We start from the raw sequence: 24929 nt of genomic DNA, 5'->3' as shown, positions 1-24929 counted from the left end.
TACGTATATTAGATTGTTAGCTTAGCATAAATACTGGAAACTGTTGGCCTGCCTTTTGTCTGAAGGTGGCAAAGTATTGGATCCATTACACCAGTTTATTAAATGTTTCATCTTATCCATGCTATTGTGTTAATATAGACCAGAGACATGATAGCGTCACGCAGTCAGCTGCACATCCACGATCAGAATCTCCGGTTTCACCACATGCCCAAAGTGCACCGTTGGGTTGAACTTGATTTGATGATTTGATCTTTGTACCATGTTGGAAGCAGCTATCAGAAGATGGGTACACTGTGATCATAAAGGCATTGGCATGCTGAGCAACAACACAAAATATCTTCCATGCCGTTACACCAGCAGCAGCAAACTCGAATCATTGATCCAAGACGGGATGAAGACATCCCACCAAATTCTGAGTCTTCTAAATGTCGCAGGACAAATTGAGACTCATGAGACCAGGCAACTTTCTTCAAATCTTCTGTTGTGCAATTTTGGTTAGCCCCTATGAATTGCAGCCTCAGTTTCCTGTTCATAGCCAACAGGAGTGGCTGCTTCATCATTCAGAAACGCTTTTCTGTGCACCTTAGTGTGAAGCAGTCTGTCTGTTCTCCAAACTCAACAGGGCATTTTGACCACCTTTTTTTTTCCCCTCTCTTAGCCGTTCTCTGTAAACCCTAGAGACAGTTGAATGGTTTCAATCTTGTGTAACTTTCATCATTAGACGCAGAAAGGACATTTCCCAACTTTGAAAGATTATCAAACATTCCTGTTATGTTTGTATATGTGTCTAAAATTTCCAGATTCGTAAGCAAACTGGAATCCACCCTTCTTTAGAGAAAAGATGCACTTAAAAACTGTATTTACAGAAATCAAACACTGTACTCTTTAGCATCTCTTAATATGATGTATTAGTACTGTAATCATAAATGCATTTCAAAACTGACTTTTACAATGCCTTATTACACTGCGGTAAGAGAGCCTGGACAACAGTTTCTTCCCACACAGTCTCCTGAGTTTATAAAGAATAGTTAACGGTAAGAGCATTCTATAAACATCTGGCTCACAGGCCAGTGATGCCAACAAACAAAGAAACAAAGTTATGAGACCCGAAGCTGCTGTGCTGGAACTGAACACAGCAAGCACAAGCCTCCCATTTACCCACACATGACATTCTTGCATCCAAAAAAGAAAACCAATGTCATACTAACAGTTCATAAATATAGTCCTTCGGCTGCTGCACGGTTCCGATCGGAGAGCTGGATCTCTGCAGGAGGTACCAAGCTTACATGTTTACAGGTATTTCTCCTGGAAGAGGATCTGAGCATAGACTGTGTCGGGGCTGGAGGGTGTGGGTTCGGGGGTGGAAGGGACCGGGGGCTCCTGTCTTGGTCGGACAAGCTCCAGCTCTGCATATGTCAGGCTTTCTTCCTGTGATATTCGAGGCTAGAGGAGAGAGGAATTGGGTAAAAGTAAGTTCAGCTACAAAAAAAGAATTGCTGCAGTATATACAGTGGGGCAAAAAAGTATTTAGTCAGCCACCGATTGTGCAAGTTCCCCCACTTAAAGTGATGACAGAGGTCAGTAATTTGCACCAGAGGTACACTTCAACTGTGAGAGACAGAATGTGAAAAAAAAATCCATGAATTCACATGGTAGGATTTGTAAAGAATTTATTCGTAAATCAGGGTGGAAAATAAGTATTTGGTCAATAACAAAAATACAACTCAATACTTTGTAACATAACCTTTGTTGGCAATAACAGAGGTCAAACGTTTACTATAGGTCTTTACCAGGTTTGCACACACAGTAGCTGGTATTTTGGCCCATTCCTCCATGCAGATCTTCTCGAGAGCAGTGATGTTTTGGGGCTGTCGCCGAGCAACACGGACTTTCAACTCCCGCCACAGATTTTCTATGGGGTTGAGGTCTGGAGACTGGCTAGGCCACTCCAGGACTTTCAAATGCTTCTTACGGAGCCACTCCTTTGTTGCCCGGGCGGTGTGTTTTGGATCATTGTCATGTTGGAAGACCCAGCCTCGTTTCATCTTCAAAGTTCTCACTGATGGAAGGAGGTTTTGGCTCAAAATCTCACGATACATGGCCCCATTCATTCTGTCCTTAACACGGATCAGTCGTCCTGTCCCCTTGGCAGAGAAACAGCCCCATAGCATGATGTTTCCACCCCCATGCTTCACAGTAGGTATGGTGTTCTTGGGATGCAACTCAGTATTCTTCTTCCTCCAAACACGACGAGTTGAGTTTATACCAAAAAGTTCTACTTTGGTTTCATCTGACCACATGACATTCTCCCAATCCTCTGCTGTATCATCCATGTGCTCTCTGGCAAACTTCAGACGGGCCTGGACATGCACTGGCTTCAGCAGCGGAACACGTCTGGCACTGCGGGATTTGATTCCCTGCCGTTGTAGTGTGTTACTGATGGTGACCTTTGTTACTTTGGTCCCAGCTCTCTGCAGGTCATTCACCAGGTCCCCCCGTGTGGTTCTGGGATCTTTGCTCACCGTTCTCATGATCATTTTGACCCCACGGGATGAGATCTTGCGTGGAGCCCCAGATCGAGGGAGATTATCAGTGGTCTTGTATGTCTTCCATTTTCTGATGATTGCTCCCACATTTGATTTTTTCACACCAAGCTGCTTGCCTATTGTAGATTCACTCTTCCCAGTCTGGTGCAGGTCTACAATACTTTTCCTGGTGTCCTTCGAAAGCTCTTTGGTCTTGGCCATGGCGGAGTTTGGAGTCTGACTGTTTGAGGCTGTGGACAGGTGTCTTTTATACAGATGATGAGTTCAAACAGGTGCCATTCATACAGGTAACGAGTGGGGGACACAAAAGCTTCTTACAGAAGACGTTACAGGTCTGTGAGAGCCAGAGATTTTCCTTGTTTGAGGTGACCAAATACTTATTTTCCACCATAATTTACAAATAAATTCTTTACAAATCCTACCATGTGAATTCATGGATTTTTTTTTTTTTTTTTTTTTCACATTCTGTCTCTCACAGTTGAAGTGTACCTCTGATGCAAATTACTGACCTCTGTCTTCATTTTAAGTGGGGGAACTTGCACAATCGGTGGCTGACTAAATACTTTTTTGCCCCACTGTATGTGCAACAATTTCAGAATTTACAACTGGGAAAAACAGTCACAGACAACTGTAACTGTCAGCATTTCATCTTGTCAGCAAATTGTAGTTTTTGTCAACTTCCATGGTAAACATCTTTTCTGTTTCCCAGCAGCAGAATCTGTTTACATTGTTTTCAGGACCTCTTGGAACATTTAGTTTACCCGGAAAACATTTGGTACAACAGGAGCCCTATCCAAAATCCTCAGATCCTCCTGGCTGCACTAATCTAATCAGCATGTTCGTGCTAAAGAAAAGCTCACATCTCCAGTGCTTCGTTTCAGTACAAAATTACAAGAACGCCATTAGACGAAATACTGATGATGCTTAGTTTGAGTAGTTTTCTTCTGTACACACTTGTTTGACACTTTTATTGAAGATATAAAACCAATGAAGCACTATAAATAAATAATTGTGTTTCAGAAGCAATAAAGCTAAATAGAATTATCAAGCTCATAACTGAATGAAGACATGGCAATAAACTGCTGTAGACAATCATGCAGTCGTGAGACAAATTCCCTCTTGCATGCATCTCAATAACAACTGTGCTCATGGAAAAAAATCTTTTCGAAACATTAAGAAATACATTCTAAAGGTATTAAGTACCTATGTTTCATAACTGATCTTCATAGTTTTAGTTCACATAGGTTTTGTGCTTGAAGGAAGAGACTTACAGTGGCAGATCTCCTTGGCTGAGTCTTCAACCTTCTGGGCTTTCGAGGTCTCTTTGCAGCAACGGGCACTGAAAACGGAGACAACCTTAATTGACTCAAAATAGCAGCCAGGAGGAATGAACTGGCAAGTATTAAATTGTGGTTGAAGTCAAAATTGTCCTTCACAAGCACTTTGTGTTAAACCTAATCACAGTGTTGTTTAAAAACAGATGTAAATGCTTTCTTCTGCTGTTTTCAGTGACAGTGTTCATTTAATTCGTAACACACTAGGCAGGAATTTCACATTCTCTGACTGTTTTTGTGCAAGCTTAATTCCTGCTTTTCTGCTTGCTGACAATTTACTGTAATTTACTGTTCTTTGCCAAATTCCTGCTCTTGGGGCTAGGGCCTCTCACGCCACTCTGTGACTCTGGTACCTCTAGTATGTTTCATCTTAGGTTTAAAAGCTGAAACCTTTATATTTTACTTTGTGAAGGACTCTGCAGGACATTTTACCTTTGGCTGGTATGTGCAGTGGAGGCTCTTCAGGTAGCTTAGGTGGCGCTACTGCTTGTGTTCGGTTGGTTTTCTGTCTCATGTCTCTCCTTTGTGCGCTTGGGGAGGAACTGGAGCAACTACTAGAGCTTGTTACAGTCTCTCCTGAGCTGTAAGGAGTAGATAAAGTTGATCTTAATTTATATTAAAGCTAAAAATGCTCTTTTAAAAATGTGTAAATAAATAGACATTTAAAAATACTTCTGAAGCTCAACATAATGTTTGTTTGTTTTGCATATATATATATGTATAATTGGCAAATACTGTGTTTGACACACACACACACACACACACACACACACACACACACACACACACACACACACACACACACACACACACACACACACACACACACACTCCCCCAGCTTTCTGATTTCTAAATAAAGAGCATACTAGTACCTGCTTTCTGGACATTTGACCAGAGGGTAACTGGCTGTAGAGAAAGAAGCAATAAAGACAAAATTTGATGTGACGGTTTGTTTTAGATACAAAAGTGGGAAACATAAAGCTATAAATCTACGGTTGCTTTGGGAAAACAAGTGGTTTTACATTTGAGCCTGTGTCTTCTGTAGAAGTACTGGCAGATTAGGACGAGAGTGAATAGGAAGATGGACAGCAGGCCCAGTGAGCAGATCAGCACAGCACACAGATACACATCTAAAAACAGACATCAGAATAGAATAAGCTTTATTTAAGCAAGATGTGTAAATGAGACAGAATTAGGAATAGAGCTGAGAACAGTACCTGCAAACAAAAGCCACAATCCTTCACTTCTACCATCCTCGGGTGTAAAGTGCACTGTAGAAACAGACAGTTTAAAATGTCATCAGAAACTGTACATAAAAGATGGAAACTGTGCCCAGACTGAGTATCTTTATATTTGTTGATGTCTGAGGGCTGTGGCCCTGTACAACAAACCCCAGTGGTTCTTGGAAATATCCAAACCACTGTCATAAAGGGAGAGTCTGCTTCACCATCAGCCAAACACAACATTAACACACACACATATATCAGCTGTGTTGCTGTTCTTGGACCATGTTTGGGGGTTCCCCATTGTTCCACATATCAGCTATCAACAGTGTTCTCTTTGTCCTTATTAACTAAGGAAAAAAACAACAACAAGGGAGCTGTCACTGATTTTGTACAGGTCAGGGGTATTTAGGGAGAGGTTGAGGAGAGTGAAGACTGTCTCTGCTCTCCATAATGAGATTTTAATATGACTTTTCCACACAGGTTGATGCATATTGTAAGATATTAACTCTAATTGACTTTTAGCCTGTTTCCAGACCACTGAACTAAATGCAAAATTGCCAATGTGTCTTCACTGTTCTGTTTCAGTAACACATAATTAATGTGCAACACTGTGGGTTAGGGAATATTTCTAGGATGGAAAAAAGGTATAAAAAGTAAATAATCATGTTTTTGTTCTTCTTGAAATGGAAGATTTTTTTTTCACAAATATTTTTCCATTTCATCAAATATAACAGCTTGTTTTTAAAAATGCTCTTACCACATGCTATCTTTGCCATGAATATAACTTTCTTTTAAGACTAATAAAGGTGTGATGGGCCAGGCTATCATGTCTTTGCACTGTTAAGCTAAGATAAAGACTTGTGAAGCAGGCAAACTTTACCAGTCTTGTTCACCAGACAAGGCGACAGTTACAATTGGCTGGAATCTGGGCTGAGGTTAACCACCAGTTAAACCGCACATCTGATGAGAGCAAACACACTGAGGTCACCAGCTTCTCTGTAAGGGAGCTATTAAATGTAAACGCTCACTAAAAATGTTTCTACATCATACCAATAGTGATACGTTTATGTGAAATGTAAATACCCTATACCCCTGTTACACCATCAGGTCCAGATTTAGGCTTATCTGAGGTCTTTCAGCTGTGAAGGTAAATGTGGAAAACAAATTACCAACCACTGAAACTGGCAGCTCAGTGAACTTGAACACAGTGTCTAGAAAGTTTACCAGTTTAGAAAATCAGCACAAAGCAATCAAACTTTCTTATTAAAGGTCTGAAGCTGGGAACTAGATATAAAGAAGAGGTTGGAGTTTTGTGAATGAAAGTGGTCCATTGACCTCTTTAGGGTGTAGTCTTTGCTCTATGCCCTGCAGACTGAGATCTGCAGACTAAGGGGTTCCCTCAATATAATTTTTTTCCCTCTTTGTTTACCCTCATAATGTCAGGTCTTCTGTTTCTGGTTCTGTGGTCAATGCATGGCGGAGATGCCTGAGGTTGTGTGGCTTCCTTAGTGGGACATTGCCCTGAATATAGGGCAGGGCGTTGTCAGGCTCTGTCTGACTCGAACCTCTGCGCTTTTCTTGCGTAAAACTATTGAAAGGTAAACTGAGTCACACACGGCCTCCTCAAAGTGTGGCAAAGCTTCATAAATCTCTAGTAAACCCCTTCACCCAGTGCATCTCACCGATGATCGGTCCAGTGTGTTGCACAGATAAAAATAAATATTGAAGAAATATTTATTACTTCATGTGATTTAAATGATTTCTTAACAGGTTTCTCTTTGTTTTGTTTGTTGATTTCTGCAAGACCATTGGCACACACTGAATAAGCTGCAACTAAACTCTCCAGTATTTTTTTTTTTCCTGAGGCTTGCATAAAAGTAAACCCAAAATGCTGACATCAGAGTTTTTGAACCCTGCCAGCTCAACAACACCCTACCTTTTACTCCTTACACGCACACAGGCAGGGATTTTGTTAAGTGTGGTTTGGCTGTGTGAGCTCATTGTTTTGAGATGGAAATGCCAGAGGACTGGGGTCGCACTCAAACATATAGGCATGACCGTCTGCAAATATTGCAAGTTTAAGTTAGAGGACACATTTCTACACAATCTTTGTTTCTTAGTAGAAGAAAATCGTGGCCCTTCCTTAATTTGGTTGTTTTTATTTCCAGATAACTTGGTCGACATTTTTACTAAAACGAATGTGGGCTAAGGGAATTCTTTGAAAAATAGCAGTCTGAAAATATTCTTTTTAATTATCTCCTGAAACAGTTTTATAGTTTTAATATGCAAATAAACAAACGGATCATCAGCTTAAATAAAGGTATTCATATACATATGATTACATGTGTATATGAATACAGAACAATAACTAGGAACATTGACAAGTCTCAAGTCCTCAATTCTCAGCATCCACCTCATAAGTCAGATGAGTCCATGGGTCTGTATTTTAAGAAATATGGCACAGAGATGTGAGGGAATACATCTTTTTACCTGTCATCTGTGTGGTGCTGGTACCATTGGAAGTGATTCTCCATATGTCTCTGTGTTTGCGGATCTCCTGAACTTTACAGCTGTAAAAACCCTGGTCCGACCCAGTCACGCTGAGAATCCGCAACTGGTACACCTCTCCCTCCGTTTTCTCGTGCAGATGAAACTTTGGTTGTGGGAAACGGTAGGTGTAGTTCCCATACAGCTTCCTTCTCCTTAAGCCCATCTTTACAATCAGAAACTGCGGGTGGTCGAGTACGGGAGGAGAGTTGGGTGGAAGGGAAGCAGGAGGCACAGGAGTAGGAGCGGTTAGAGGAGAGAAGAACCAGTGAAGAATCAGGACACTCATGGTCCTCTTCCTTTGAGATACCAGACAGGACAGTGTCAGGTTGTCGTTCTCTGTTGCCAAGACGACAGGCCCAGGGGTCACTGTCACATTAAGAGCATGGCATACCTCTGTTGACAAAAAAAACCACAAACGCTTTTGGTTATATATGCACAAATGTATACAGCTTTCATTTTAATTCGATTTTGTACATATATCATTTAGTTTCAATCTACTCAGTATGTTCCTTTTCCAAAATGTCTGCTTCTGTTACTGTGTAATACTTTCCGAGTAAGATATCTAGGTAAATGTGTGTCAGAATAAAATTAAATCAAACCATAAGCCTCACAGAACGCTTATATGACTCAATCCTTCTTTCGAAATTAGTAATAAACGAGTTAAAAGTTTGTCTGCTGTCACAGCTTCAAACAATCACTGGTTCTATTTGTGCATCTTCCCATGATTGTATGTGTATTCACTCTCTTTTAGCAAGGAAGCGTAAAAGCACTGCGAAAGAAACAGCTAAAGTATGACTTTACTTTCTTGGATGTGCTCTTGGTTTAGTCTGCTGTGAGCCAGGGCAGAGACAAAGGGGTCTGGACACAATATGTGTGACCAGACAGGCAAAGAATAGCTACAGGTGGGAAACATTCATCCTCGGTATGGAACAACCCAGAACAGGCAAGGAGAAACATGGAAGGATAACAGGGACCATCTGGTCTTCCATGCTGCTTTTGCTTAATTTTTTCTTTTCTTTTCTTTCTTTCTTTTTTTTTTTTTTTTTGGTCTTGTTTGTTGGGGAATCTCCCTTAGGCTCTCTGGGGCTTGTCTAACACTATTTAATGTGGCAACAAAAGCAGCTGAAGTACTTCAAACAACATTATGCACAGCTGAAAAAAAAATATAGGACATAAAACACGAGTTGTAAGTCTGCTTCACAGCAGTTTTTAGGACACAAATTATATGTAAAAACTATACTGAGGTTTTCTCTGATCACAGACAACAAACCACCCTAACGCCACAACTGGTTGTTTTTTTTTTTCTCTTTTTTTTTTGTAAACAACTTTTCTGCACCACACTATTAACACAATAACAAATGCACTAGCAAATTGTGATTATTTTAGATATGATGACCTCTAGATGCTAACTGTAGTTGTATGCTTTCTATTATTTCCTTACCAAAGGTCCATAATGCACTGAAACTTTGACGATGGTGTGTGATGACAGCTCAAGTTACAACTCAAACACATATTGCCTCTTTTACGCCTGCTTGCTCACTTTCTCATTGCTGTATGCTGCGGTAAAGAAGGCACACTTACCTGTGACCAGAGCCTTAGTCAGGACAAGGATCACTACAGAGAAGTACATTTTCCACAGTCAGTGAATCCATAAACCCAGACAACTGCACAGCAACTTACACAAGCAGCTACATTCAAAACAGAGCCTGACTGCACAACCCACCAGAGCCCTTACCCACCATTAACTCTTCTCCTCTTTCTCCTCTTTTCTGTGTAATATGAAACAGTAAAGGCTCTGTTCCCACTTAGAAACTCCCACTCTCTCCCAGTACTCTCTGCCTCCCTCTCCCTGTGGCTGTCTCTCTCACTCTCTTTCTCTTGTGTGTCCTGCAAAACGTAGGAAATGTCATTTCCTGTGTTCTGAGTGTGTCCTGGACCGTGGCCCAAAACCCCCAGAACTCCAAAGTGATGGTCAAGTCTCGTGGTTTGTGTGCACGCGTGTGTGTGACATTGTGTGCAGTTCTAAGAAGCATACACAGTAAACTGCTGAAAATGCATTTCCATCACCTCAGTCACCAGGAATAATGCTCATCTTGCATCTCGGAGTAAAGGCCAAATGCTGATGTTTATTTGTGTGAGGTTCATATTTTTGTGTATGTATGCATGTGTTTATGCATTTATGTTGAGGCACATTTGTCCCCGTGTGTGTGTGTGTGTGTGTGTGTGTGTCTGTCTGTGCTGGGACCTCTCCCAGCTGCTGGACAGAGTGGCATGGGTTTGTCTCTGGCTGTGGTTGTCAGACTGTCCCAGTGGTATGAAGCCTGCTGCTTTATTGGGCAGGCTAAACTGCTGAGGCAGGGCTTCTGCTGGCGCTTTTGAGCTCTGCCAAAGCCAAATGGAATTACACAACAGATTTAACCCTTAGTCGTATGTAGTGTTCTCTTAAGAGGAACTGAGTCTGTGGGAATCTACTGGTTTGTTTGTTTGTTTGTTTGGTTTTTTTTTAAAAAACAGACAGCTGTAATATAAGGTTAAGCCACAGTACAAGTTTTATAAATTGAGGATCATGTGTTAAAATGATACTTCTGATTTTGACTTCTTAACAAAATCTTGTGTTCAGGGTTTCCTTCAGGTTTTTCTCTTCCCAGGTCTTAAGTTCAGGTCTTTGCTCCAGCAGATGAAGCACTCTGCTCTGCCCCACAGTGGTCAAAGCAGGTTACTGCTTCTCAGGGGATCAGCTGTATGGTTATGTTAAACTGGAGAGTATAGGCATGCATTCTCACCACAGCACCGTACATTTAATTGGAGTGTGTGGATCAAGGGAAATAAAAGAAGGCACATTTTCACACTCTCGTGGGTATAATATTAAAAGATTTAAACATTTGGATTGCTTCATACAGTAAAAAGGACACAAAATAAATGCCATCAACAAAGTGTTATTTTCCTTTATCTCTCAGGACATATTACTGCACATTACAATAGCACATTGTAATTGTCTTATGCAATCATAAAAAGACTCTTCATTTTGAATCACTCAGGCCCAGGGTACATTTCAGAAGTCAGAACAAGATGTCATTATATTACATTATATTATGGTTGTAAAATAAAATCAGCCTCTTGCATGAACCTTTTTATCTTTTCCTTTTGGGTTATTTCTAACTTTTACAAAGAGGTTTAAAATACACCGTGATGAGAAATTATTAATCGATTATTATCTGATTCAGCCCATTTCACGCTACTGTTTCACAGCAACCAAACAATTTTTACAAACATTCAGCTATAAAAATAGACTACTGTATGATATTAATTCTTAAAAACAGCAACAGCCACATCACCATTTTTTCACTTCATACATGGCTGAATTAAAAAACTATGCTTCTGAATCTCAAAATCTCCAATTTGTGCTTAAAGGTAAAGCAGGCTTGTCAGTAGCAAAAGTTTTTCCAAACAACTTTTGATATACCGTATGATATATAATAAAATGCAGTTAGGTTGAACAGGCAGTGCTAATGACACTGTTTACACAAGAAGCATAGCTTAGCTTCTCACATTCAAAGTCAAATGGAATGGTGAACTCTGTAAAACAAGTAAATCAACAGCGAATCTCCAAAAGCAGAAACAATATAACAGTTTGCTATAGAGACTTATTAAAACTACAAACCAAAAACATTCTGAGACTATTTTCACTTGAAAAAGTCATTTGCAACCACTTAAAATCATGTATATTATGATCCATTCACTCTTTACTTTATTAAATATTTAATATCAGTTTTTACTCTCACCAATCAGACACCTCCATAAAGTCCTCCAGTTCACTCATAGCTATTATATCACGAGGATTATATTGCGAGTGGGCTGAGTTATCATTTTCACAAACTGAGCTTCCTGCAAGCTGGCTGTTTGTGTCACACTCTGGGAACGACTCATATGAGCCATGTGTGCTGTAAATTGTGTTATATGTTTTGTCTTTGTCATTAACCGTGTCCATGTACGGGGTCTTCTCTGGACTGTAGCGATGCCCTTCAGAGTTTTGTCCCAGTTCAAAAGCCTGATGTCCAGGCTGCTGGTTCTGGTGGAGAGTTGCAGGAACCTGCGACTTGTTGGGACGCAGGGAATTGATACTTGCAGGCTGGTAGTGTTGGGGATAACCGTGGGACCCTTGATAAAGCACAAAGGGTTTGCCAGCAGGAAAAGTCTGGGAGAAGGGCTGTTGCTGGGACTTGATCTGCATCTCAGGCTGTGGGCATGTTTGCTGGGGTTGAGGTTGTGAGATGCTCTTGCCAGACTCGCGCACATTCAGTTGGATATACTTTCCTGTCTGTGGGTCAAAGAAAGTCTTCTTTTTCACTTGAACAGGCAGGTCCACTACAAAATACTGACCAGAACCGGGGTCTTGCAGCACCTTGCGCTGGGTCAGAGGGTAGGCCTGGGGATAGCTTGACTCTACATGATACTGTGTCACTGGAGCTGGGTGGTGGGCTTGGTGGAAAGTGGGAGAAGAGGGAACATGAGCAACAGTCTTAGGAGCAGCAGTATGGGAAGCAGGGCCAGTAGCATAATGAGACACACCAGGGAGGGAAACGGCGGCAGTATGAGGGATAGAAATAGGACCAGTGGCATGAGGGGAAGCGTGGAAAGAGTGGTGTTCTGTATGGGTGGAAGGCAAGCTGGACCCTGACACAGGAGCATTAGCAAGGGAGACAGGTGAGGAAAAATGAGGGGAAGCCATAGCATGGCGATTAGAGGATCGTACCTCAGTGGATGAAGAGGAACGAATAGTGGAGACATCTTTCTCAACTCCAGAAAGGCTGTCTGCGCCAACTTTGGACAACTCTTTCTTCATTCTCCGGGTAGTTAGCCTTTGAGCCCTCCGTAGGGCTTTCTCGCTCTTTGGGGGAACAGCTGGAGGCTTGCCCAAAGAACGGGACACATCACTGCTGAAGCTACATGCTGATTCTGGTCTCTCGTAGTCATAAAGACCTCGTATGTCTGCAAGGTCTGCTGCACTGGTGGCAAAACTTTCCACATCTTCAGACATATTGCTGATAAGAGAGCGTGAGTCATCTTCCTCCATAGCAATGCTTCTCCTGGAATAGGGCCTATAATGAGGGATAGGGGCTGAGTGATCCTGTGGTGAAGATGCTGACTGGAAAGTTGAAGATTCACTGACAGCAGTGAGTCTATTTAAACCTGTGTGATGCTGGACAGGAGTTCCAGCACTGTGTCTTATTTTCTCCTGTCCTTCCTCTCTTTTCTCTAATCCCCTGTCACTGGGTGAACCCACCCGGACATCGTCTCCAAAGCTCTTATAGAATCGTGGCTTAACCGATTTGGTGGAAGCGGAACCTCTGAAGGTGTTGTCCTTTACTCTGAACATTAAGGGCTTGACTCCTAGAGCAGGTGAGGAAGTGTTGGATCGGGGCAGAGATGGAGCTGGAGATGCAGGGGCATGAGGTCTATAAGATCTCGTGTGGGACCCGTGGGACTCAGTTGACTCATTTTCTGATAGATTGTTTCTTTGTTGGGAGGGTGAAGGGGAGCATAGTTGCCTTTCTCTTTGTTTTGTCTCTGATTCTGTTGAAGTAATGGCATAGTACTGGAGAGCATCCACCTGTGCTACTCTTTTTTCCTCTCTCCGATTATCTCTCACCTTCTCACTGTCAGCTGTTACCTTTTCTTCTTCCCTCTTGTTAGCCTTGATGTTATTCTCTCTTTGAGCTAGCATGCCTTCTTTTTCCACTCTCATCTCATTTTTCAGTGCTTCTTGGCTGTTTTCATGAAGTTTAGGTCTCTCGTTGGCTTGCTTTTCTTCCTTTATGATGTTTACTCTTTCTACAGCTCTCATTTCTGCCTCCCCTGTTTGAGTTCTCATCCATTCTTCCTTTTTCTGCCTTTGTCTCTTTTGCTCTTCCATTTGTATCTGTTCAATCCTTTCCTCTTCTGAAATATGCAAAACTTTATCTCCTTCTCTTGGTTTTCTTTTATTGTCTGCCTCAGTATTGGCAAGTATCTTCTCCTCAATCTGTCGTTGTTCCTCAATCAAAGCTGCTTTCCTCTGTTGAATCTCCTGAAATGCTCTCCTTTGTTGCTCTCTTTGAGCTACTCTCATCTGTAGCTCTTCTTCTGCAGCTCTCTGTAGCTTTTCTTGTGTAGTTTTCCTCTGTTGCTCTTCTTGTGCAGCTCTTCTTTTCAGTTCTTCGGCAGCCCTTTGTTTTTCTTGTGCTACTCTCAGTTGCTCTTCATGCACAGCTCTTCTTTGTTGCTCGTCTTGTGCAGCTCTCCTTTGTTGCTCTTCTTGTACAGCTCTTCTCTGTTGCTCTTCTTGTGCAGCTCTCCTTTGTTGCTCTTCTTGTGCAGCTCTCCTTTGTTGCTCTTCTTGTGCAGCTCTCCTTTGTTGCTCTTCTTGTGCAGCTCTTCTTTGTTGCTCTTCTTGTACAGCTCTTTTCTGTTGCTCTTCTTGTGCAGCTCTCCTTTGTTGCTCTTCTTGTGCAGCTCTTTTTTGTTGCTCGTCTTGTGCAGCTCTCCTTTGTTGCTCTTCTTCTGCAGCTCTTTTCTGTTGCTTTTCTTGTGCAGCTTTCATTTGTTGCTCTTCTTGTGCAGCTCTTCTTGTAAGGTCTTCAGCAACCCACTGTTTTTCTTCTTGTGCTATTCTTAGTTGCTCTTCATGCACAGCTCTTCTCTGTTGCTCTTCTTGTGCAGCTCTCCTTTGTTGCTCTTCTTGTGCAGCTCTTCTCTGCTGCTCTTCTTGTGCAGCTCTCCTTTGTTGCTCTTCTTGTACAGCTCTTCTCTGTTGCTCGTCTTGTGCAGCTCTCCTTTGTTGCTCTTCTTGTGCAGCTCTCCTTTGTTGCTCTTCTTGTGCAGCTCTCCTTTGTTGCTCTTCTTGTGCAGCTCTTTTCTGTTGCTTTTCTTGTGCAGCTCTCCTTTGTTGCTCTTCTTGTGCAGCTCTTCTTGTAAGGTCTTCAGCAACCCACTGTTTTTCTTCTTGTGCTATTCTTAGTTGCTCTTCATGCACAGCTCTTCTCTGTTGCTCTTCTTGTGCAGCTCTCCTTTGTTGCTCTTCTTGTGCAGCTCTTCTCTTCAGTTCTTCTTCAACCCTCTGTTTTTCTTCTTGTGCTATTGTTTGATGCTCTTCATACACAGCTCTTCTCTGTTGCTCTTCTTGTGCAGCTCTCCTTTGTTGCTCTTCTTGTGCAGCTCTCCTTTGTTGCTCTTCTTGTACAGCTCTCCTTTGATGCGCTTCTTGTGCAGCTCTTCTTTTCAGTTCTTCTGCAGCTCTCTGTTTTTCTTCTTGTGCTCTTCTTAGTTGCTCTTCTTGCACAGCTCTTTTTTGTTGCTCTTCATACACAGCTCTTCTTTGTTGCTCTTCTTGTGCAGCTCTTTTTTGCTGCTCTTCTTGTGCAGCTCTTTTTTGCTGCTCTTCTTGTGCAGCTTTTCTTTGTTGCTCTTCTTGTGCAGCTCTTTTTTGCTGCTCTTCATACACAGCTCTTCTTTGTTGCTCTTCTTGTGCAGCTTTTCTTTGTTGCTCTTCTTGTGCAGCTCTTTTTTGCTGCTCTTCTTGTGCAGCTTTCCTCTGTTGCTCTTCTTGTGCAGCTCTCTGTTGCTCCTCTATTCTTCTGTTCTTCTTTTCCTCAATTTCTTTCATTCTCACTTTTTCTTCTCTTTGTTCTGCTCTAATATCCTCTTCTTTCTGTTTGAATTTTGTTTCTTCATCTGATCTCTCTGCTTCCCTCTGCTTCTCTCGCCTCTCCTTGATCTTAATAGCTACGGCCTCACGCTCTTTTGCTCTCCTCTCCTCTTCTCTCTGAGTGGCTCTCCTCTCTTCTTCAGCCAGAGAAGCTCTACTCTCATCCAATATATGCTTTATTTTCATGTCTTCTTCTCTTTTTATCTCTTCAGACATGAATGCTTGCTCTTCTTCTAATTGTTTTTTCGTACGCTGCTGCTTTGCTATGATTATTCCATGCTGAGTTTCAAGACTTTCTTCTTTTAGTTTTTCTGTCCTCTCATCGTCAGTCTTAGGCCCCAGGTCTTTATTTTGATGTTTTTCAAATCTCCCATCTTGCATTTGTTGGGTAAAATTTTCTTTCCTGTTGCGCATTTGCTCCATGGTTGGATGTAGAGAGTCGTTAACTACAAAAGATGATGTTGCTGGTTGCAAAGAATGACTATTTGGCTGACAAACGGTTTGATCTTCTTGGTATCCCTTTTGGGAGCCAGCTTCAGATATTTGTATTGTCTGAGTTTTTGGTGAATGGTTCCTTTCTTTGTGTTGGGTATATTTTGCTGCATTGTCTGCCGGGCTTTTCTTCACTTTGGAATCTTGTCTTTCTTTTTCTCCCAGTTTGAACATCCCTGTTCTTTGATGCTCTTTGTCTGTGATGGGAAATACTAGTAGTTTGGGTACTTTATTCACCTTAGCACTCATTTCTGTCTTATCTGGCAAACTTTTCTCTTTTACAGAGTTCTCATGTGGGTCAGTAGTAAACACAGGACGTCTGCTATGACGGGTCTGTATTAGTGGAAAGAATCCTTCCTTTTTGTTGGGTGGGTATTCCTGAAAAGTATTTGCTTCTCTGTCCTCTGAAACAATTACTTTTAACCTTGCATAGTCTGCAATTGCTGATATCTCTGGTGTTGTGGATAGCTTTCCTTTTGGTTTTGTTTTAACTTCAGGTTTTTCTTGAAATGTGCTCTCCCTTGCTGGGAATGAATTTCTTGAACTTTGTCTTTCGGTTGTCGATACAGTGGAGTGGTTCTCAGTTTGTTTTCTAATGTGATTAGCTTGTTCTGCCTTAGCATTTTCATTATTATTCCATCTCTTCCTAGATCTGTCTGTCTGTTTTGATTCTAGCTTATCTTCTGCGTCCCAATTTTTCCTTTTAGCATCTTCATCTTGAACTGTACTTGAATCGGTTGTTTTTCTTTTACTTTGATCCACAGTGAACACAAAGGCTTCAATCTTTCCTTCATTGTGTGTTTCATTGCTGGCAGCTGTTCTGTTTGGTGGTAACCCTGGAAGTCCCCTTCCCTCTGATGCATCTCTATCAGTTTTGCTATTGTACTGTGGCTCATTACTGGTTTCTGTTATCCCTTGTACTTGAAAGTAGTCTCCATTTGCTTGTTGTTCACTTGATTCACCCACCAGTTCCTCACATTTCTTTACTTTTTCAAGCTCTTCATTCTCAGATTGAGTATTCTCGCTTGTTGCATTGTTGCTATTCTGTTGATTGCTAAATTTCAGCGAATCAGACAGTTTTCTAACACTGGACAGCACATGTGTGTCATCAGAACTAGATCTCTCAGTGCATGCTTGTTCTTCTGTGCTTAAAGTGATAACTTTTTCTTGGCAACTAGATGATGTAACTTCTTTCTCTTTATTACCTTGCACTCGATCAAATGGCAAAGTTGCACCATCTTCTTTTCCAACTATCGCCATGTTATCCGTCTCAGTTACTGATGGTACAACTCTGATGGCGATGCTGTCAATGTGCACGTTATCGTTCTCTTTTTTATTATCCCTGATTTGGTTGTCATTATATTGAAATTTGTGTGATCCATGTGTGTTTTCATTTTTGAATAACTTGTTGGAAGGACTGGTGTTTAACATTTTTGGAACTATAGAGTCATGTTTGTTTTCCTCAAGTAGCGGTGCTGTTTTGCCATCTACATTGCTGATGCTGGCCTGATTGTCCACATTTGTCATATCTTCTTTCAGAACTTGCTTAGCGACCTGCTTTATCAGCATTTCAGCATCATTCATGTTGTTGATTCCAGTGTTCACTGTTGTGACAGCTAAGTTCTCATTGCTATGAGCTGTTTGCACTTTTTGTGGATTTTTCTCTTCATCTGTCCTCTCTCTTAGCATTTTATCTGTGTTGTCATCCTTTCCTTGTCTTGCTTTTATGTCCTCTTTGTGGTGAAGGGGTTGAGTTTCACCTGGCACTGTATTTTTAGCGGGTACAGTGATGGTACCTTTTTTGGTCAAGGTTTCTGGCTGTGTTTCCCCCTGAGGTTTTGTATTCATAGTAGAACCATCCTGCTGTGGATGTGTCCTTTCCTGACACATCTTCATATTGTTCTTTACTGCTTCTGAGAGTGGTGTTTCTTGCACATTTTCAGGATGACTTTCTCTAACAAATTTAGCCTGATCTTCTGTTTCCTGCGTGTTATTTTTCTTTATGACCTCATTTGAAGATGTGTTTCTTTCAGTTAATTCTAGACATGAGTTGGGAGAACACTTATCCAGTTCTGAACTGTTGTTCTCTTTCTCTGTTACATTCAGATGGTTTTGAGCATTGTTATTCCCTTGACCAGTGTTCACAGTTGGCTTTCTTTCGTGTACAGTTACCATTATTCCCATAATCTGCAAGCTATGATCAGCTGCAGGTTCTTTTTTCTGACCAAAGACAATGTTTAGTGAAGGTGCTAAGTCTACATAAGCTTCTTCTTTACTTTCAGCCTTTTCTGTCATCACAGGTTTGGAGCTTGCAGCATTGACACAGGTGGTGTCTGCAGGATCTTCTTCCTTTTTGTTGGGAATGTCAGCTTTTATATCTGAAGAGTCTTTACCTCCATCTTTTGGTTTTCCAGATATTTCTGCATAAACTGCTTTCTGTTCTTCTTGGTTGATCGTGAGTGGCTGCTCTTTATTTTGCATTGGTTTGGACTCCAGCTTTTGATTTTGTAGCAAGCATTCAGTTGTGCTCATGATATTATGAGTGGTGGTTGCTGCAGATTTAACTGGTATAGTAGCAGAGCTTGAAGGTGAAACAGACTTGACACGGTCCATCTGTACTCCTAAAGATCCCATCTGAGGTTTCAGTGTTGCATTACTGGGCATTATACTTTCATGCTTTTTAGACGCCTCCTGCGATGGCGGTCTCTGTCGTATCTTAACTGTCTGACTACCAGCTAATTGCTTGGAAGAATTTTTGGATATGAATCCATCTCGTATAGCACAGCCCTTTTCTTTAATTGCTGAAATTTCCTTTTCAGCATGAGCTTTTATCTTGGAAGTCAGAATCTCTTGCTTGGTCATGGCTCTTTCTTTATGAGACAGTGATTTGGGAGGCATAAAATGCTGATCTTTACTTGGGCCTACATTGTGCTCAGCTGACTTAGGTTTCCTTTCATGGGGTAGCAGTTTCACCCAATCAGAATCTCTTTGCTGTGAAACCTCAGTGTCTTTCACAGGGGTGCATTTTTCCAATTTTTCAACACTGTTGTCCTTCATGTTATCGCTAACAGTGTCAAAATTTGCTCTGTTATTTACATTAGTTACAGAATAATTGGCACTGGGTAATTTGGATTCTTTGGCTGACACATTGTAAACAGGCTGACTTTCAGAGACTTCACTGGATTTAAAGCCACCTACTTCCTCTATATTTTTTTGGTTAGCTGTGATAAATCTGCTTGTAGGACTGTGTTCTTCTGTTGATTTCTCCTTATTTACTTTCTCAACTTTATTAGGAGGTAAAACTTGCTTTTCATAAGGACCATTTAATAAGACATTCCCTGTCACTGATGAATTGTTTTTGTCTGTTGAAATTCTGTTAGTACAGCCATATTTCTCTCTCAGATGTTCATAATCATCACTGCCTCTGCTGGATTGATCATTGTCTTTTCTGATAACTGTTTCTTCCTGGTGACGCTTTTGAACTTCCTTATCTTTCTTTAAGTAATTCTCTTTTTCATTTATATTTAACTTTAAAGGAACATCGTTCTTTGAAGTGCCATCCTCTTTTATGATGATGGCATGTCTGCCTTTCTCTTTTTGCTCACATCTCATTTTCTCTTTTATTTTGGCTAACTCTGCTTTAGCTTTAGCTAGCTCGGTCTTGACTTGCTTGACTTTATCTGGCTCACTTTTGACCAGTTGTGCAGCCGTTAGTTTAGCTGTGAGTTTAGCTGACATTTCCTGCATGCTTTCTGCTTTTATAAGCTCTGCTTTAGCTCGCTCCTGCTTTGCCCATTCTGCTTTTCCAACTTCAGGTTTAGCATCTTGCGTTGTGCTTGTTCCTGTTGTAGACTGCTCTATATTCACATGAACTGAAGCTTTTACTTCCTTTGCTTTTCGGAAACTCCCAGCTTTAATGTGGTCTGTTTGGATCTTCTCCACTTCAGCTACATTTGTCTTCACTTCTTTTGCTTCAGTTTGCTGCTCTTTTGCATGCTCTGTTTTTTCCGCCCCGGCCGTTTTTACATTAACCTTTTCTGTTCCAGATTGTTCTGTTTCTGTCTGCTCTTTCTTAACTTGTTCAGTGGTTACCTCCATTTGCTGGACTTGTGCTACATTGATCCAATTTTCTGTGGCCTGTTCAGTTTTAGCTTCCTCTATTCTCGTCTGCCAAGCCTGCTCGGTTTTTGCCAGTTCAGTTTTTATGTGCTCTTCTTTTAGCTTCTCTGTTTCAGCTCGTTCCGCTTTGACCTGCTTACCCTGCTCCTTTTTAATGTGCTCAGCTCTTGCTTCCTCTGTGATATTTCTTGGCTCATCCCTTACCTCGTGTACTCTGGTTTGTTCAGCCTTTGTCTGCTCCTCTCTGGCAAGCTCTGGTTGTTTTTTTCTGAACTGTCTTGTTTGTTCTCCTTTTATCTTCTCCTCTTTATTTTCTTTAATATGTTCTGCTTGGGGTTGTTTCCCTCTCTCCTCCTTTATTAGTCCTGATTTGACCCGCTCTGCTGCGTCTTTCTGCGAATCATTCTGCCCTGCTAAAATTAACTTAGAGGGTTCTGCTTTAGGCTGCTCCACTTGAGCCCCCTGCTGAACTTTTGCCACCTCTGCCTGGGTGTGGTGGGATTTTATATGTTCTGCCATGACCTGTTTAGCCTTGACCTCAGCAAACTGTCTCTCCGTCATCTGCTCTGCTATTTGGGGGGCAGATGTTTTGTCTGGGTTAAATGAATTTATGTGTATATTATGTTCAGACTGTGGTTTCACTTCTGAAGGCTGAAGACTCTGGACCTCGTGTCCCCTTGGAATTTGCATATATTGTTTTCTTTGACTTGTTTCACCCATGCCTATATGTTTGTCTTTAGCAGAAGAAAACATCTGATGGCTTATACATTCATTGTCATTATATTTGTTATAATCCTGTTTAAAATAATGATCTTTCAAATCAGTTTTCTCATTACATCCAGAATGTGTTTGAAGCACTCTTTTGTCCTGGTGACTTTCTTGCCTTGTCTTTTCCATTAAAGTAGCTGTTTCTTGTTTCCATGGAGAGATAGTTGCATTCATGCTGAGCTTTTCTGTATCTTGGCTGTTTGTCTGCCTCCACTTATCCTGTAAGGAGACATTACTGTAATCATGTTTGTTGTGTTTGAGCTGCTCACATTTCTCCACCTTTGTGAATAGCCTTCCCACTGTTTCATTAAAAGGTTGTTCAATGTTTGGCTTGCTTATTAAATATTCTCCACTTTGATTGTTGTCAGCATTTAGCCTTGGTGTTTCTGTAGCTGAATAAGGTGTTTTATGTGTGTATAAAGCCCCTCCCAACGTTCCTACATCAGCCATAGTATCCTGCCTATAGGGAGCAAATGATGCTAAATCTTCATGGAGATTCTGTCCATTAGCCAGCTTATTGCCGGTGTAGTTTTCAGGTAAAAATCCAGTAAACCCAGAGTGATGAACCATCTGGGCTTGCATCTGAGCTCTCTGGTAATCGCTTAAAGAGTATTCTGCATATTGGCCTGTAGTTGCCATTACAGGTTGAGAATTTGACATTGTAAGTGACAGTTCTGGGATGCGATACTGGTTCATAGCAGCATTTGTCCTGCTGGATTCTTGTAGCTGTGAAAATTGAATTTCTGAATCTGGAAATTCAGGGATATCTATCACAGTATCTCTAGACTCGTGCGTTGGTGGCTGTTTGTTGTTCTCAGACGTCTCCGCTGCTTTAAATTTGGTAGGACTGTAGGTGCTTTTTACTCGTTTTCTGTTGTCTTTGAGATTGAAGAGCAGACTCGTGGCTCTGGATTTGTAGGTGGACATCCTAATGTCGGGAGTCACACCCCTGCTTTCAGCTCGTACTGGAGAATGCTCTACAGGTTGAGGAGAAGTTGCATAATGTTGGAGATCAGAAGAAACAGCTTCTTGATGTGCATGGACCAGAGGTGTCAGCAGCTGGCTGATGTTAAATGGCGTGGTGCTTGTGTTACTGCCAATAGCGTTAGGTGCCACTGTTACTGCATTATTGCCAAGACTTACATTTTCTTTTCTGTAAAGTACTGTTTGTTGGTTTTCTGTCACTTCCGTAGTAATATTTTGCTCTGCCATCATTTTGATTTTCTGCTGGAGGGCTTTGACAGAGCTGATGGTGTCCCTCACACGTCGAGACATCTCAATGGTGGGTGATGCAGTCGATGGGCGATGGGACGGAAGCCTGTTGGTTCCCACACTCTGGCTTCTTTTTCTGTACGGGTAATTACCTGCCAACTCTGACTCACAGCGTTTCTCCACAGCTGAAGCGTTCTGTAGCACTGTAGATGTCGAGGTGGAACGTGGAAGAGATGGTGAAATCATGGGTGCCAAGTTACTCCTTGGCCGTCTGATACCTGTATAATGACCCTGTGGTTGACCCATCTGTGAAGGCTCCTTGTACATAGGTGTCTCATACCATTTAGCGAACTCGGAACGGTGCATAAAGCCTGAGATTTGTCCTTGCTGGAAGGGAAACCTGTTATGGTCCCTCCACACCTTGAAGGGACTAAACTCGCTGTGTATAAAGACATTAGAGTTGCAGTTGACCTGTGTGCACATGCTCTGTTTATTGTGTGAAGATCTCATAAAAGAAGATGCAGAACTGTGAGACACTGCTGCTACATCAGATCCAAAGGAGTGGAGGTTGTTGTCTCCATATGAGAATGAACCAGAAGAGGGGAAATGACTGCTGTGAAAATTTTGCTGGTATGATGTAGAGAATTCAGAAAGTTCCCTCTGGATACTCATTAGAGCTGATTTGTCCCAGCTCGTCTCATCTTTCCACTCTCTGATTTTGTCATCCATTCCTACTCCATCCCTGTTTCGCTCAGAATTAAATGCTCTGATGAGAGAGGAAACTCTGGAGTTGCTTTTGCGTTGCTGTGAACTCAACTCTGTGGCTCCATTGCTGAGAAAGTTGAGCCGTTCCTCCTTTAAAGATGTTTCCTTTTGAGAGGTTTCCACAACGGAGTGCTGGAATGTGGCAGAAATCCTCCCCTGTGTCCTTTCTCCATGAACCTCCCATTGTGGATCTCTGTGAATCTCACCTCCATACATTCTTCCATGGCTCCAGTCCTGTCCATACTGCTGCACCTTGAGGCTGAAGTTCTCACGTGCAGCTCTCTTAAGTTCTTCCCTTTCTCTGTCCTCTCCGTCCTCTCTGTCCTGTCCGCTCTGGCTAAAGGCCAGCTGTCTGTCTCTCTGAGTGCAGGGTGAAGACAGACTTAGGTCTGAGTCATTATAAACAGCTTCATCGCCGATACAGAGACTCCTGAATGCCCTGTCTGTCAGACTGCAGACCTCACGGTCATTCTCATCCAAGAAGGACCCACCGCTGGAGGTGTCGCTGTAGCCTCCATCGCTGTGCCTTCGATGCCCGCCACTCTTTCGGCCAGAGCGGCGCTTCTCAACGGAGGTCATGATGCAGAATTGCAAACAAAAATGTCTGCCTTCAGTTGTTCAAACATTCATGCAAACATAGACCTCAAAATTACACACTCTGCCTGCTGCTGGAGCTGCTGCACCCAGAATTTAGGGCCCTGGGTCAGGATTTTGTAAAGCCAGTAGCTCCTACGGCATCATGCCATTTAGCTGGCCTGTCTCCAAAACAATCCCAGAGTTTGTTGTTTTCCTAGAAGAAAAAGGAAATGGGAAATAGGCTAGGATGAGTGCTGTAATCCATCACTGTATAAAACACAGTTTCATAACACTATTTTGCTCAATTTATTGCAAACTTATCCAAAGACTAAAATATATACAATATTCCCTCCTATGTCATTTGTTGTGGTGCTTAAGTTTTTGGTTGCTGGTCTTGATACGTTTAAATTTTCTTTTGCATTAAGCCACAATGTACTGTATGTGGTTCTGAAAACAGCGCTGTAAATCCTTCCACTCAATCACCGTGACCTTCAGAGATCAGAGACATGTTGTGAATAAAACTACACTGTTGCTAGGCGCGGCGAAGACAGCCTCACGTGAGTTATTTAGGGTAATCAAGATGCATCTGTACAAATTTAGATGGGCACGCATGCACCACAAATTGACTTCGCAGTGCAAGACAGAAACTGAGTAATCAGAGCTTGAAATGAGCACATAATGTCACATTTTCAAGTCACTAATGCTGCTGATCTTCAATCAGCCTGTTTCCTGTCTAGTCAAAGAGGGAAAACATCTTATTAGGACTTGTCAAGTGTGACACTGAAACTTTTTTTTCTTTACATAGGGGGTGAAAATTAGATTATAATATCCTTAAGCATAGCTCTTACTATTCTGGGATTTTACATGTATAAATTACCTAATCTACTGCCAGTAAAGTGCATAATCTGTTATCGATTTTTTCAAACAAACTATATGTCATTTAGACTCCTTTAAATTATCATTAATTACAAAGAATGTTCTTCTTTCATAAATAAACATGCAAAGCCTTAATCTAAATGAAACTCAAAACATCCAAGGCCACATGTAAGATCTAAGTAGTAGAACAGCTGACACAGAAGCTTTACTTTTCCTATTATTTACACTCATGAACTTCTTGTGGTGGGCTTCAAAATTCACTAAACTGAATTAGAAAATATATCCACAATTCTACAAATCACAAACCCTGGGTTATATATTAAAATATAGTTTAACATATCTGCAATAATGTAGTTTGTTTCTTCCCGGCTGCAGGATATAGGTGAGGTATCACATTCTTCTTCTGTTGTACTGTAAATGGGTAATATCATGGGTATATTTTGGTTAAATACTATGCAGCTGCCAAGCAGCCATCACCTTGCTCAGAGTACTCAGTGGTTCATTAATATCTTTTGACCTGGAGGCTATCCATCTGATACACATCTATAACACAGTTACTCACCACACTGCTGTACTGACCGACTACATCAGCATCTAATAAGAGCGACGCAGAAATAAAAAGAAGTTTAAAACTATAATGCAACACGTTTCTCTATTAAGCAAAAAAAACAAAAAAACAAAAACGCAGTAGCTTGAACAAGGCCACATGTTCCATGTCTTTGCATTGTCCCAGTACACTCACAGCAAGTATCTTCTTTCAGTGTATTAAAAGAAACATTG

At 41.5% G+C, this 24929-nt stretch overlaps 2 protein-coding genes across 4 annotated transcripts; both read right to left on the bottom strand.

The window, feature by feature from the left end:
- Nucleotides 1-890: 890 nt before the first annotated feature.
- vstm4a (V-set and transmembrane domain containing 4a) lies at nucleotides 891-9509 on the bottom strand. 2 transcript variants are annotated; one of them, XM_026191156.2, is made up of 8 exons: nucleotides 9239-9507; nucleotides 7598-8050; nucleotides 5099-5152; nucleotides 4904-5011; nucleotides 4754-4787; nucleotides 4313-4461; nucleotides 3818-3885; nucleotides 891-1443 (listed from the first exon to the last, which is right to left on the bottom strand). In XM_026191156.2, exons 1-8 carry the CDS (start codon nucleotides 9285-9287, stop codon nucleotides 1291-1293), a joined length of 1068 nt encoding a protein of 355 aa, XP_026046941.2. In that variant the 5' UTR covers nucleotides 9288-9507; the 3' UTR covers nucleotides 891-1290. The 2 variants fall into 2 exon arrangements, with proteins under 2 accessions (XP_026046941.2, XP_080143665.1); XM_080287539.1 differs by lacking the exon at nucleotides 4904-5011 and having other exon boundaries at nucleotides 9239-9509.
- A 1001-nt stretch (nucleotides 9510-10510) lies between these two features.
- c13h10orf71 (chromosome 13 C10orf71 homolog) lies at nucleotides 10511-23360 on the bottom strand. Of its 2 annotated transcripts, XM_026189105.2 has the most exons (2): nucleotides 12411-23360; nucleotides 11982-12136 (listed from the first exon to the last, which is right to left on the bottom strand). In XM_026189105.2, exons 1-2 carry the CDS (start codon nucleotides 23274-23276, stop codon nucleotides 12116-12118), a joined length of 10887 nt encoding a protein of 3628 aa, XP_026044890.2. In that variant the 5' UTR covers nucleotides 23277-23360; the 3' UTR covers nucleotides 11982-12115. The 2 variants fall into 2 exon arrangements, with proteins under 2 accessions (XP_026044887.2, XP_026044890.2); XM_026189102.2 differs by having other exon boundaries at nucleotides 10511-23357.
- Between the last annotated feature and the right edge of the window lie 1569 nt (nucleotides 23361-24929).

The sequence above is a fragment of the Astatotilapia calliptera genome, chromosome 13 (genome assembly GCF_964374335.1).
Source record: "Astatotilapia calliptera chromosome 13, fAstCal68.1, whole genome shotgun sequence".
Classification (NCBI taxonomy): Eukaryota; Metazoa; Chordata; class Actinopteri; order Cichliformes; family Cichlidae; genus Astatotilapia; species Astatotilapia calliptera.
Note: the sequence above shows the minus strand (reverse complement) of the source record. Positions and strands in the feature narration are given on the sequence as shown.